This window comes from Temnothorax americanus, unplaced genomic scaffold (genome assembly GCF_048541705.1).
Source record: "Temnothorax americanus isolate GAGA-0224 unplaced genomic scaffold, ASM4854170v1 Scaffold48, whole genome shotgun sequence".
Classification (NCBI taxonomy): domain Eukaryota; kingdom Metazoa; phylum Arthropoda; class Insecta; order Hymenoptera; family Formicidae; genus Temnothorax; species Temnothorax americanus.
In genome coordinates this window covers 271,421-285,000 of record NW_027509635.1, presented here as the reverse complement: position 1 = coordinate 285,000, position 13,580 = coordinate 271,421, and the positions used below count along the sequence as shown (strand labels likewise).

Genomic DNA, 13,580 nt, shown 5'->3' with positions numbered 1-13,580 from the left:
GAAAATTACATATCGACTAACATAAGAATATTAAATGCAAATGGGTAACAAAATTCGATGTACAGTTTTTGTATCCTTTAACTTCAACGTAATTTGGTAAACATCTTTTGCACACTCCAACTATTTTTGTGTCTGTTGACTTGCTGGAAACTTGTTCAAAATAATTGCCATCGAATATAAACAAAATTTCGTTTCATCAACATTGCAGTAACGTTATATTTAAGCTGTGCGACTTTCTTTGTGTCGTTCCAGAAACGTTTTTGCAACGTTGCCACAACCACAAATGTCCTCACGCATTTTCTCTTCATATGGAACGTTGTATTTGTAACGTTTACGAAACGTTTGTAAAACATATATAAAACGTCACTGAAAAGTTTGTTTGCAACGTTCCATTTGCAACGTTTGTGAAATGTTTGTAGAACATACACAAAACATCACTGAAAAAGTTTACCTGCAACGTCCCATTTGCAACGTTTGTAAAACGTTTGATAAACTTATGTAAACCGTTATTGTGAAGTTGCACAATGTTCCACATGAAACGTTTCTTAAACTTTGCTAAGCTTACAGTGTCGGGTTATTATTGCCAAAACCGGAGATAACTCCATTTTTCCATTATTTGAGTTAAAAAAGATGACATTTTTTGTGACATTTATTTTCCTGCAAAAAATAATTAACAAATACATTTTTATTAATTATTTTCTACAAGAGAATAAATGTCACAATACATGTCATCTTTTTTAACTGAAATAATGGAAAAATGGAGTTATCTCTGGTTTTGGCAGCAACATTTTAATTAATTGTATAAGCTATTGATATACATTATATACATATATTTTTATTCAATATAATTTGCATTTATAAATTACATTTTATAGGGAGGAGGACTGGGAGAAGGAAGAAGGTCGAAGGACAAGAAAGTGGACAGAGAGGGGAGGCTGTTGGTAAATAGCTTAGAGGAGAGAGGATGGGAGATACTCAATGGAAATGTTAGAGGAGACGAGGAGGGGGAGTTTACGTTCACGGGGGGAAGAGGTAGTACGGTGATTGATTACATAATAGGGGAAGGAGAAGTAAGAGAGAAGATAGTGAGCATGGTAGTGGGGGAGAGAGTAGACTCGGACCATCACCCATTGGAAGTAGTAGTAAGAAGGGGGGAAGAGGAGGAAGGCAGGAGAGGAGGGTGGAAGAAAAGAAGCAGGGGGGTGTGGAACGAGGAAGGAACAAAGAGGTTTATAGAAAAAATAGGAGAGGTGGAAGTAAAAGAAGTAGAGTTGAATAAGGAATGGGAAGAAATGGAAATAAGAATAACAGAGGCAATAAAAGGGGTAGAGGAGGAGCTAGGAAATAAGAAAGGGAAGGTGGGATGGTGGGATGAGGAATGTCGAGAAGCGAAGAAAGAGACAAGGAGAAAATTAAGGGACTGGAGGAAGAAAAGAGGAGAGGCCAGTGCGTACAAGGAAAGTAGGAAAGAATTTAAGGAGATATGTAAGAGAAAGAAGGAAGAGGAGAACCAGAGATGGGAGAGAAAAGTGGAGGGAGCAAGGAGGGAGGCGGAGGTATGGGAGATAGTGAATAGGGAGAGAAGGAAAAGGAGGGGAATAGAGGAAGGAATAGAAGAGGAAGAATGGAAAGAGCACTTTATGAAGTTATTAGGAGGAGTAGAGGGGAGGGTGAGGATGGGGAAGGAAGGAGAGAGGGAAGAAAAGGAAGGAGAGGAGGAAGAGGAGATAAGTCTGGAGGAAATGAGGAGAGTTATAAAGAAGCTAAAGGACGGAAAGGCAATGGGAAAGGATGAGATTCCAGGAGAGGCCTGGAAGCGAGGGGGGAAGGGGTTGGAGGTTTGGACATGGAAATTTATCAATAAGATATGGAAGGGGGGAGGATGGCCGGAAATTTGGAAGGAAGGTATAATTGCGCCAATCGTAAAGAAAGGGGAAGGAAAGAGGGCAGAGGAATATAGAGGGGTGACAATAATGCCCTCTTTGTATAAGGTGTACACGGCTATTCTGGCGGAGAGGATAAGGGAGGAGATAGAGGGAAAGAGAATGGTACCACACAACCAGACAGGTTTTAGAAGGGGAATGGGAACGATAGACAACATTTACGTGTTGAACTACATGGTGAACAGAAGGTTAGAGAAGAAAGGGGGAAAACTGATAGCATGTTTTGTGGACCTTAAGGCGGCGTTCGATTCGGTGGATAGAGGAATACTAATAAAAGCTATGAGAGAAAGGGGAATAAGGGAAGGACTGGTGAGAAGGACGGAAGAGATGTTAAGAGAGACGAAGAGTAGGGTAAGAGGAGGAAACGAATTGGGAGAAGTATTCTGGACGGGGAGGGGAGTAAGGCAGGGATGCCCTTTGAGCCCGATTCTGTTCAATGTGTTGCTAGCAGACCTGGAAGAGGAAATGGATAGAGTTAAATGGGGAGGGATAATGCTAGGAGGCAAGAGGGTGTATACTCTGGCCTACGCGGATGATATCGTGCTAATTGCAGAGGATGAGGACCAAATGAGGAGTATGATAGAAAGACTAGAGGGGTACCTGGGCAGGAAGAGATTGGAATTGAACGTGGGGAAAACAAAAATAATGAGGTTTAGGAAAGGAGGAGGGAGGGACAGTAAGAGAAAGTGGAGATGGGAAGGAAAAGAGTTGGAAGAGGTGAGGGAATTTCGGTATTTGGGATACGTGTTTCAAAGAAATGGAGGGCAGGAAGCACAAATAAGGGAAAGGATAAAAAAGGCGGCCGCAGTGATGGGAAAAGTCTGGGGGATAGGGAAGAGGAGATTCGGGAAAGACTGGGGAAAAAGACTGTGGCTGTTCGATAGACTGGTGTGGACGGTGTTGAGTTATGGAGCGGAAATATGGGGATGGAGAGAAAGGGAAGGAATAGAAAGAATGGAAGAAAGGTACATTAGATGGGTATTGGGAGCGGACGTGAGAACACCGTGGTATCTAGTGAGGGAGGAGTTGCAAAGGGAGAAATTAAGAGGGAGAGCAGGAATGAGGGCATGGAGATTTGAGAAAAAGTTGGAGGAAGGTGGAGGAAGTGAACTGGCGAGGTCTGCCTGGGAAGAGTTGAAGGAAAGGGAGAGGGAAGGGAAAGCAGGTTCAGATTGGGAAAGAGAGAGAGGAAAGTTCTTCGAAGACAGAGGTGTGGGGTTAAAAGAGGTGGAAAAGATAAGTGGAGATGGAGAAGAATGGTTTCGGAAATTGTTTGAAGGGGATAGGGAGACGCAGAGAAAAGAGAGATGGGAGAGGATCGAGAAATCAGAATACAATAAGTGGTATAAGTGGATAAAGGGAGAGGGTATCCCGGGATATCTGAAGAAGGGTTGGGGAGAAAGTAGATGGGGAAGAGTGGCTAGATTCAGATTAGGGAACGAGATAGGAGAGAGCAGATACTGGGAAGCGGAGGAGAAAAAGAAGTGTAGGTTGTGTGGGAATAAGGAGGAAACGTGGGAGCATGTATGGGAAGAATGTAGAAGATGGAATTCAGGAAAGGGAAGCTGGCAGGAAGCGGTAGGATGGGTTTTGGACGAGGAAGGAGGAGGAGAGGAATGGATGCTAGAATTAGAAGGGGAGAGAATGAGTGGAAAGGGGGATTTGGAGGAGTTAAAGGAGGGTAGTGGGGAAGATGGAAGGGGAGATGGGGGAGAAGGATAAGTGGGAGGGGAAGAAGAGGAAAGTAGAGAAAACGAGAAGTGAGTAATTGGTCTGTTTTAGAGCTGGCAGGATGGAGCGTGAAGGGAGAATGATAGTGGAGGCAGTGGAAGGGATTGTAGAGGAGAAGTTAAGGAAGATGCTGAGGGAAAAGAAGGAGGAAGACAGAAAAAAGGACGAGAGGATGGAGGAGCTGGAGGGGAAGGTAAGGAGGCTGGAGAGAAAGATAGAAAGGCTGGAGCAAAGTGGAGGCAAAAGGAAGAGGGAGGATAGCGAGGAGAGTATGGCGGGAAAAAAGAAATGGTGGGCAGGTGAGGGTAAAAGGAACGAGGAAGATTTAAGAAAGAGGAATATTATTATAAGAGTGGAGAAAGAGAAATGGGAAGGTAAGGAGACCAACTGGGAGAAAGTGAAGGAGCTGTTTGCAGAAGGGCTGAAGGTGAAGGTGAAGGTAAGAGAGGTGATAGTGGTGGGGCAGAGAGGGATATGGCTAACAATTCTGGTAAAGTTAGGAGACGAGGAGGAAAAGAGGCGGGTTTTGGAGGCGAGGAGAAGGGCAGGGAACTCCATAGGAGTCAAGATACATGAGGATAAGTCGGTGGAAAGGAGGGTTAGGGAGAGAGAAGAAGGGAGAAGGGAGGTGCACAAGTGCACAGGGAGATCGGCGGAGGAGGAAATCGCGAGAGGGATGGAGGAGAAGCTTCTCTTGAGCCCAGAGGAGGAGAAGGAGGAGGGACGAGAGAGGAAGCAGGCAAAATAGGGAGGAGTAGACAGGAAGGATGGAGGTGGAAGGAAGGAAGGAAGAATTGACGGCAGAAGCGGAGGAAGAAGAAGAGGGATGAAGAGGGGAGGGGAGGGAGGGTAAATAGTTTTGTAAGGTCGCATATGGCCAGGCACAGGGGGAAGAGAATGTACGAGGTTTGGGTACGTTCCTCATAATTAAAAACGCCTTGTAAACCCTACGGGGAAAGGCAATAAACAGCATACATACATACATACAAATTACATGTTATATATATTTTATATATCTTACACTTTTTATATTTAAATTTTTAAATATAATTGCATATAGGTTACTTAAAATACGAAAAAGTATAAAAATATTTTTTTGTATCTGCACATATATGTATATTCCATGCCATGTATAGTCATAAATTAGGTGTTCTTCTTCTATAGGCATCTATAGTCATCTAGGATTTAGGTGTTCTTCTCGATTCTCTAGGCATCTATATAGTCATTTAGGATTTATGTTCTTCTCATTTCGGTCTATATAACAGATAGATTCAATATAGTGTTATATAGAAAATATATTTTAAAAACAATATTATTAATATATATATATATAAATATAATTGTATATAATTTATAAACAATATACCTGTTTCTCTCAGATATCTAGTTTTTGCATTTAAACCATGTGGATACATTATCTTGAAAGTCTTTATCCGTGTACATAGGAAAATGTTTTCTTATTGCATCTAATAAAAATAAAAAGTTATATATATTAAATTGTTATAATTTAAAAAATTACCAAAAATATAAAATTATTCTTTTAATTTTTTGTAAGAAAAACTGGTAAGAAAAACTGCAGCAAACAAGTAAAATGCATAACTTCTCTTTGCGCTGCTAGCGGCGCAATCAGGAGTTAAAAAATAAAAGTAAAAAAATCTGGACTACATACTTTTTAAAATTTCCATTATGTGTAATAAGTTCACTTGATAATTTTCCTTGCGCCCAAACCAAGAGCATTTAGATCCCAGCTTATTGGTAAATAGTTTCTCCAATCCATTTTTACATAAAGCTTGAGCACTATTACCTCCTAATAAATAGAAGAACGTTTCCTATTCAAAAAATAAAAACAGTATATTTCGTGTAGCATAGGACTTCATTTTTAATGCAATTGTAATTTTAATTTTTTTAAGTATATTTTATGAAAAGAATTTCTTTACCAATTGTTTTGATGCGGCTATATTTGCTTTCAAGCCATCGTCGAACTCTAACAATTTTTTATATTTATTAAAAGGTTTTGTAGGAATTTTATATTTGTCGTATCTGTCAGTATATTTGAGTGTCTTGCAGCAGTCACCTTTGAAGCCAAATTTATATTAATTCGAGAGTCTAATTGTTTTAAGAACTCATTTTGCTGTTCTACCATTTTTTTAGTTGCCAAAACATTCTCTAATATTTGTGATGTTACATAGCTATCTGAAAAAAATAGTATTTGTTAAATAAATATTTTGTAAAAGTTACATGAAAAAAGCGTAAAATATATACTTTTTATGTAAATTTGTAATTTCACATTTTTATACTTAGCTTATTTAGGGTCGGTTGTTCCAAGCCTTGGTAAACTAACTAATAATAGTTAAATCATATATGTGTCTTTGTTTTTCCTTCAAATTAGACAAGGTAAACTTATATGGTTTAACTATTGGTTACTTTACCAACTGGTTGGAACAACCAGCTCTTAATAAGGTATAAACATAACAAAAATATTGTAGATATTGAAATTAATACCTGTTCGTGAATCTTCAATAATGTCAGCCACTTCGACAAAACTCTCATCAGCTGTATTTGTTGTTACAGCAGCAATATTATTTTCTTGGACTAAACAAAACAAAATTTACCTATTATTTTCGTTTTATACTTTGATTTCTGAGTGAGAAATATTATACCTTCTTTGTCGATTTCATTTACTATTGCGGCTGAAGTGCCATTTTTGTTATTGAAATCACTCCCTTCTGCAATGATAGCAACATCTTTGTCGGTATTTATATTATTATAATTTCGTTCCTTTTTATATATTTACCATAGATATATAGATCATTATCTCCTATGTGCCAAGATAACTTTAGATAATTTAATGAGCGGATAAATTTTCATCCCTCGTGCATGCTCAATGGTACGTTCACCTAGTAGGACGAATGGCTTCCGGGAGAAATACACAACTGCGCATGTGCAAGTGAAAATGTATTCCCTCCATTAAATTATGAAAAGTTATCCAAGCACTAAATATACTATGCTCTATCTATATATCTATGATATTGATAAATCTACATGCATGTGCAAAAACCAGGTAAATATGAAATAAAAGATATTGTTCATAGTTCCAAAATAATAAATAATAATAACCATTATTGAGTTGTTGTGAAGGCAAACTTGGTACTGCTTTATCATGAAGTAATTCATCGCATGGATCTACAAAGTAGTAATACATATAGAAGCGCGTGCGTTAAATATTGTGTATTATTTGAAAAATAAGGGTCACATATATTAGTAATAGTAATTATTTGAATTTATTTGTAATAATTAGTACATGTTACCTGTCTGTATATCGTGATCAGGAATTGTTATCGAAGGAGGCGGTGTCATTCTGTGTGAGTGATCGCTGTCGGAATTGTGGTGACTGACATCTTGGTTCTTATGCTTCTTTCTACGTTTACCTTTCCCTAGCTGGGAACATGATGTTTCCGTTTCTGAATTTGATTTTTTTTTCGTATAATTTAATGCGTCCTGATAAGAGTCTGCAATTGGAGAAAGTTACAGTACAAAAAAAATATTTTTAATGCATTTAGGACGAAAACCATTATTCGTGCTTTGCTTTAAGGCATCTTATGATGGCCTTGGTTCAATTTGTAGGTACTATTGAAGACAGATTTTCGACATGTTACAAAGTTTCTTACAAGTGCTGATTACATGAATAAACTAGGTATTTTTACTTGTATAATTTATAGACGATATTGTCAAATATCCTCTTTCATTAAAATTCTTACCATATTGAATAAGCAGTTCTACTGTGAACATTTCCCAGCTGCTGTCCGGTTGTGTATTTTTCCGAATATATTTCCTAGGATTTTTTTTCGGCCATTTACAGAATATCTTGTCTTCCTTTTGTTGTAGCCATGAAGTTGGTACAACTTCAATTTCACCAGTTTGCTCAGTTACAAATTCGACGACAGACCATATCTGGAAACAATGCAAGAAATAAAGTTTTTAATTAACTGTTTAAATAACTATTAATATTTTAATAACACCGCAGTAAAAAATTTGTTTGAAAGCTTCTTTAAAAGTACCTTATATATTTTATATATTTTTTATTTTGTACATTTTTTTTGTATATTATATATTTTATATATCATATATATTATATATTTTTATTTTATACATTTATTTTATTTTTATATTTATATATTTTTTATTTTACATATTTTATACATTTTAACCTATTATATATTTTATTTCCATTATGTAAGTTTTAATTTTTATTTACACATTGGCTATGTATTATTGGTAGAATAATAAAACCGTTATTGTACGGATATTTGATGCACTTCATGAGTATTTCATCAATATTAATTGTATAGACATTATTTATAGCCAAGTTTTGACAATGTTGAATATGGAATAATTGAGAGGAACACGGTGAATTAAAAAATAATTTGGATTGGGTAAACTTATTTCCTTTTAAAAAAATTTCTGACGTGTCATTTTTTTGACAAATGTCTGTAATGCAAACAATAGATTTGTCTTTCAATATGACACAATTATCTCTATCCGATATCTTTAATTCATACTTTTCAGTATCAATCTCTTTAAAATATGTGTACTTTTTTTTATTATGAATTTGGACTCTATATTGTTTCCGTAAAACTGGATATTTAGTCACATCTTGTACTTGTTGTACTTGTTCTTGTTCTTTGAGTCTGTTACAAATTTGCTGTAAAGGATGTCGTGACATCTTTATTTTCTTTTTAATTTCAAACAAATAATTTTCAAATTTAAAACAGCTAAAATTTTCGAGTGGACCATGCTTAACACAATCTGCAGGCAAGTGTATTAGACCATGCACGTTATGAGTGAGATATTCAGTTCCATAAATTATTTCATATTTCTTAACAAAATATTCCAAGAGTTGTAGAGCATAATTATTATATGTTAAATATAATTCAGAACTGCTTAAAATTCTAATGGCGCACGATAAAGCCATAAAATGTATATACACATTTTTGTTTGCTATGTTTTGTAATGCAACAGGTCCGGTATACAATAGAAACTGTCGTAGTTCTGTGGCTTTATAATATTCTATTTCTTCCAGACTTCTTGGTAATCGTGCAAAGTCTGTTGGCAAATAGTTTCTAAATAATAATAGTTCATCATTAACTTTTTTTTTGTCATTTTCAGATAAACGAATATTTTTTTTTCCTCTTATTAAAAACATTAAAATCCGTTTTACAACTCCCAAATATACTAGGTGCATACCATCGAGGGGTACTTGTGAAACTAAACCCATATTCAATTTTTCCAAAGGACTTACACCTTTATGAAATTCTTCGTCCAACTTATTTCGGAAACTGCTATCATTCCTTAACTGTCCATTAATCTTTACAAATACAACTTTTCCATTAATAAAAGTTCCTTCTTCAGTACATTTAGTACAACTAGAGTAACCTGTGTGACCTTTAATGCATAAAAGAAAAGATTTTGCTGGAGCATCGCAGAGAACTGTACTAACTTTTACTTTAATACATCTGTTATTTATCTGAAAACCATTTTTTTCTAAGTTCTGAAACTCGTTTATAAAGGAATTCATAAATTGATGTACATCGGCTGGTTTTTTAAGGCCATGGTAAATCCCAACAGCAAACGGCTTTCGCCACTTTTCACTGATAGTATGCAAATCTATATAAATAAGAATTGGCCAAAATTGACTGCTTGAACTTTTCGATATTGGCAAACCATCAATATTTATGCAAATAGGTAATACTATTTCAGTGCAATCCATAAATAGTTTTTCTATAATACAACTACTGTTAAGTATTCTGCGTAGTCCATTTTCTATTCCTAGGTGACAGTAAAAACCAGGATAAACAGTTATAATTTCATAAGGACATGACGTAGGTGTTTGCAGAATCGTTCGCGAATCCTGTGGAAATTGTGGAAATGGTACTCTTAGTATAGTCAATAATTCATTTATAGCGCACTGGCTTAATAAGTGTCTATATTTCAAGATCCATTGTTGAACCGCATTTATAAAATCATCTACTACTGCAGGAAATGTGTCACATCGTTCTTTAAACAATGACGATTCATCTTTATATATATCTTCATCAATATTTTCAATATATTCTACCGACTCAAGTAAATTATCTGCCAAAGAATTATCCTGAGAAGCATGATGTGCGCCATCAACGTTATCATCCGTTACAATATTGGCGGAAACATCATCATAAAAATTTTTATTTTGTATCAAGTTTTTAGTACGATTATTCGTCTGTATTATATCCCGATTAATTTGTAAAATTTGTATTAAATCTTTTTTTACTATTCGACGCAAATGTCTTTTACTTGAAAAATACTTTTTGATTTTAGTCATTATTATATTACACTGCAGTTATACAGAAGTTTATATTATTTACACACTTAATACACACTTTATCCAATATATATATAATATAGCTAGAAAAATTTAATAAACGAGAATACGTTATAACTACACCGCACAATGCACGAGAATATGGTCGTGTGTCACGTGTGATGGACAGAAACTGGCCATAAGGGAGGTACTTTTAGATTGGTCCGCCAGTTTCGTCTAAAGCAAGAGAAACAGAAAGAGAAAGAGATATAAAGGGGACAAAGAAAGACATAGGATTTGACGAAATGTGCTGGCCAGTCTCTGGTAGAAGGGACAAATCTAGCCGACTTTTGGCGGGCCGACAAGTCAGCCGACAAGTTGTGCCCCTACGGGCCTACGTAAACGGGACTGTAAAAGATATCAATTTAATACTTACGTTCGATGAATTCTGCAGATCATTCGCATTATTCAAATCCATTTTTTATAACACTAATTCACTGATAATACTGGGTATACGACTGTGCGTCAGTGATGCAAGATCGAGCCGGCTAACACCGCACGCACACAGTAATAACCGCTTGAGCTGCGTGACCTGCGTGTATAGCGAAAAGGGGGAAAGGCTAGCTTTCAACTGTTTAGACCACGGAGATAAAGGAGTGAACATAAGGCTGCGGGGGTGAAGCACCGGTGGGGAGGGGAATTCAGTCGTCAGCTATGTTCTTACGGACCACTCGTCGTAATGCCACCTATCGATACTTAGCTGTATCAGCTGCGTAATATTGGTAATGCAGAGAGAAATTTACAATTAAATATGAGAAATAATATATACACACAATTTTACTGTCTTCTAAACAATATTAATTTATTTAGAGAACAGTAAATTGTGTGTATATTATTTGAATAATTTCTTATATATTTATTTGTGAATGTCTCTCTGCATTACCCATTTTACGTAGACAATGCAGCTAATTAAGTATCAATAGATGGCATTATGAATGGTCCAAAAAAATATGGCTGACGACCGAATCTTTCTCTCCACATAATGTTTCACCCCCGTGCCATCAAGCTGGCCTTAATGTTCACTCCTTTACCTGATCTGTGGTTTAGGCCAGCGCAAACTCTAGCACAATGTTTTGGTTTAGACCAAAGACCGGCAAACGTATGCCATGAGCATTTTCCTTCACACCGTTGCCTTAAGGCTTCTGCAGCAGACCAGCGCGATAAAGTCGCACGCGTGATATCCAATTAATGAGCGTACCGCCTTCCCGCTCATCTCTGTATATGTTGCGCATTATGCGTTCTACATATAGTTCGCACATATACATCGTTGTTGAAACATTGTTATGTTACAATTAAATAAAACGTTATATAAGTATGCAACACTCGTACGACGTAGTCGTGCAGTAAACATTTCAGTAAAATCAGATATGTAATGTTATTAAAACATTTCTCAATGTCCCAAAATGAACGTTTTACATGAAAAGTTCATGCAACATTTTATAATAAATGTTTTAGAAACGTTTCATATATAATGTTAAGCTTACATTTTAAATGGCACATTACAAATTAAATGTTCTCTAAACGTTGCAAAACGGATAATATGTAACGTTACAAATTGGATGTAGTTTGAACGTCACGCAACGTTTTATTTAAAACGTTTCAAATGTTCGTTTTAAATACCAAAATGGAATGTTCTTGCGACGTTCTGTAGATGTTAGAAATAAAACGTTTTACTGAAACTTTTATACAACATTGTATAAACATTTATTATGAAACGTTTTAAATAAGATGTATTCTTCTCGAATGTAACGTCACCTGAAGGTTTCATGTTTAGTGGGTTGAATTTGTTTCAAGCATTTGTTGTTGAACAAAGTTAACGTATACATTCAAATCTATACTTATCTCAGGTTTACAGTTATAATAGCTTCACACAAAGTTACTAGGGTAAAGGTTTATTTCTATTGGTAGATTATCGACTCTGTTATTTTACTATGTTTCCGCTCTAGTGATATTATATATTCATATATACTTTGGTTACTGAGTCTCACCGCGCTACACTTTTCGCTTATCGGTTCTTGATAAAACACGTGTGTACTAGCGATCACAGTTAATAAAGATACAGTTTCATTTAATCTCATCGAGTTTGTCTTCGACTCATTGTATCAATCCAGCACATTCTGACAGGTTATGGGCCCAGACCCATCGATAATATTGTTTCGAAGACTGAAGGAGTTTAAGTGAACATAACGTGAACTGTCTTAACCTCCAAAACGTACGCGATCGCATAAAGACAATGAGTTCGGAATCGAAGTACATCATAACAAAACTGAACAACGGAAATTACTTCAACTGGCGATATAAGATGAAAATGTTATTGATTGAAAAGGGCGTTTGGACAGCAGTTACGATGGATCCGCCAAATCCGATTACAGACGACTGGACACAAAAGGACGAAAAGGCACACACTGCAATTGCATTAAATATAGAAGACAACCAGATTCAACACATTAGGCATTGTGAGACAGCGAAAAGTGCATGGAATAACTTGAAAGATTTCCATGAAAAAGACACGCCAAACAACAAAGTGAGCATTTTGCGACAGCTCATGACAACACGATTAGAAGAAGGCGGTAATGTCGAAGCGCACGTAACCAAAATGACGGAATTATTTCAACGTTTTATAGCCTATGGAGATGATTTAAAGCCGGAATTTATTTTATGCGTCACAATTCTCAGTTCACTACCTGAAAGCTATGACGTATTGGTTACAACGTTGGAGAATCGCAAAGATGAATTAACATCGAGTGTTGTTTGCTCGGCTGTGATTGCGGAATATCAAAAACGTCTCGAACGAAGTCGCGATAATACTGAAGCCGTATTAAGAATTAGCTCGTCAGCCAAAAGCGGGTCATCAAATGCAAAATTAGAAGCAGTTGACATGAGTAAATCAAAATGTCTTTTCTGTAAGCGTAAAGGGCATTGGAAAAAGGATTGTCGTAAGTTACTTGCGCATAAAGAGAAGAAGAATCAAGATCAACAAGGTAAGACTCAGCAGCAGGTAAATTCGGCTGAAGCTAGCGGTGCTGTTCAACATTTATTCGCTGCAATGATGCTAAATAACGACGGTTGGTTAGTCGATAGTGGAGCAACTAATCACATGGTGAGTAAGCGTGAGATTTTCACCGACATGAAGAAGCATATTGAAAGTATCTATGTAGCAAACGGTCATAAAGTAACTGCAATCGGTAAAGGAACAGTTAATGCGAAATTCATAAATAAATTAGGTGACATTACAGCAGTTTCGATTGCAAATGTACTGTACGTGCCACAAATACAAGGAAATTTTATTTCTGTACGACGTTTGACCAAAATGGGATATACTGTGACTTTCGACAATGAAGAATGCAATATCGTTCGTGCATATGATGGAATGCAAGTTGCATTAGGCGAACCCTTTGGAAATCTGTACAAACTTAAGACACCAAATATGATATGTGCAATAGAAAATCCAGATCCGGAACCAATGAAGAATTGCGTTCATAAATGGCATAGTATTCTTGGCCATAGAG

General features: G+C 36.4%; 3 protein-coding genes across 7 annotated transcripts in view; 1 reads left to right on the top strand and 2 right to left on the bottom strand.

The window, feature by feature from the left end:
• Window positions 1–13,580, bottom strand: part of LOC143903511 (putative inorganic phosphate cotransporter) — a 72,181-nt gene that overhangs the window by 53,938 nt on the left and 4,663 nt on the right. The window lies entirely within an intron of this gene.
• LOC143903510 (uncharacterized) lies at window positions 979–3,665 on the top strand. The gene has a single exon (XM_077417149.1). The coding sequence runs from the start codon at window positions 1,092–1,094 to the stop codon at window positions 3,663–3,665; it is 2,574 nt and encodes an 857-aa protein (XP_077273275.1). The 5' UTR covers window positions 979–1,091.
• LOC143903512 (uncharacterized) lies at window positions 4,677–10,951 on the bottom strand. Of its 3 annotated transcripts, none has more exons than XM_077417153.1 (9): window positions 10,448–10,951; window positions 7,433–7,625; window positions 6,983–7,183; window positions 6,792–6,857; window positions 6,335–6,418; window positions 6,177–6,266; window positions 5,612–5,867; window positions 5,344–5,503; window positions 4,677–4,928 (listed from the first exon to the last, which is right to left on the bottom strand). In XM_077417153.1, the coding sequence occupies exons 1-7, from the start codon at window positions 10,487–10,489 to the stop codon at window positions 5,659–5,661; spliced, it is 885 nt and encodes a 294-aa protein (XP_077273279.1). In that variant the 5' UTR covers window positions 10,490–10,951; the 3' UTR covers window positions 4,677–4,928; window positions 5,344–5,503; window positions 5,612–5,658. The 3 variants fall into 3 exon arrangements, with proteins under 3 accessions (XP_077273279.1, XP_077273281.1, XP_077273280.1); XM_077417154.1 differs by having other exon boundaries at window positions 4,678–4,928; window positions 6,335–6,400; window positions 10,448–10,945; XM_077417155.1 differs by lacking the exons at window positions 5,344–5,503; window positions 5,612–5,867; window positions 6,177–6,266; window positions 6,335–6,418 and having other exon boundaries at window positions 10,448–10,947.

Coding starts and splice junctions, on each gene's coding strand:
- LOC143903510 (XM_077417149.1), top strand. CDS start 1,092: ATGGTAGTGGGGGAGAGAGTAGACTCGGACCATCACCCATTGGAAGTA.
- LOC143903512 (XM_077417153.1), bottom strand. CDS start 10,489: ATGGATTTGAATAATGCGAATGATCTGCAGAATTCATCGAAC. Junction 6,858..6,982: donor TGATCACGATATACAGACAG/GTAACATGTACT, acceptor ACTACTTTGTAG/ATCCATGCGATGAATTACTT. Junction 6,267..6,334: donor AAATGAAATCGACAAAGAAG/GTATAATATTTC, acceptor TGTTTTGTTTAG/TCCAAGAAAATAATATTGCT.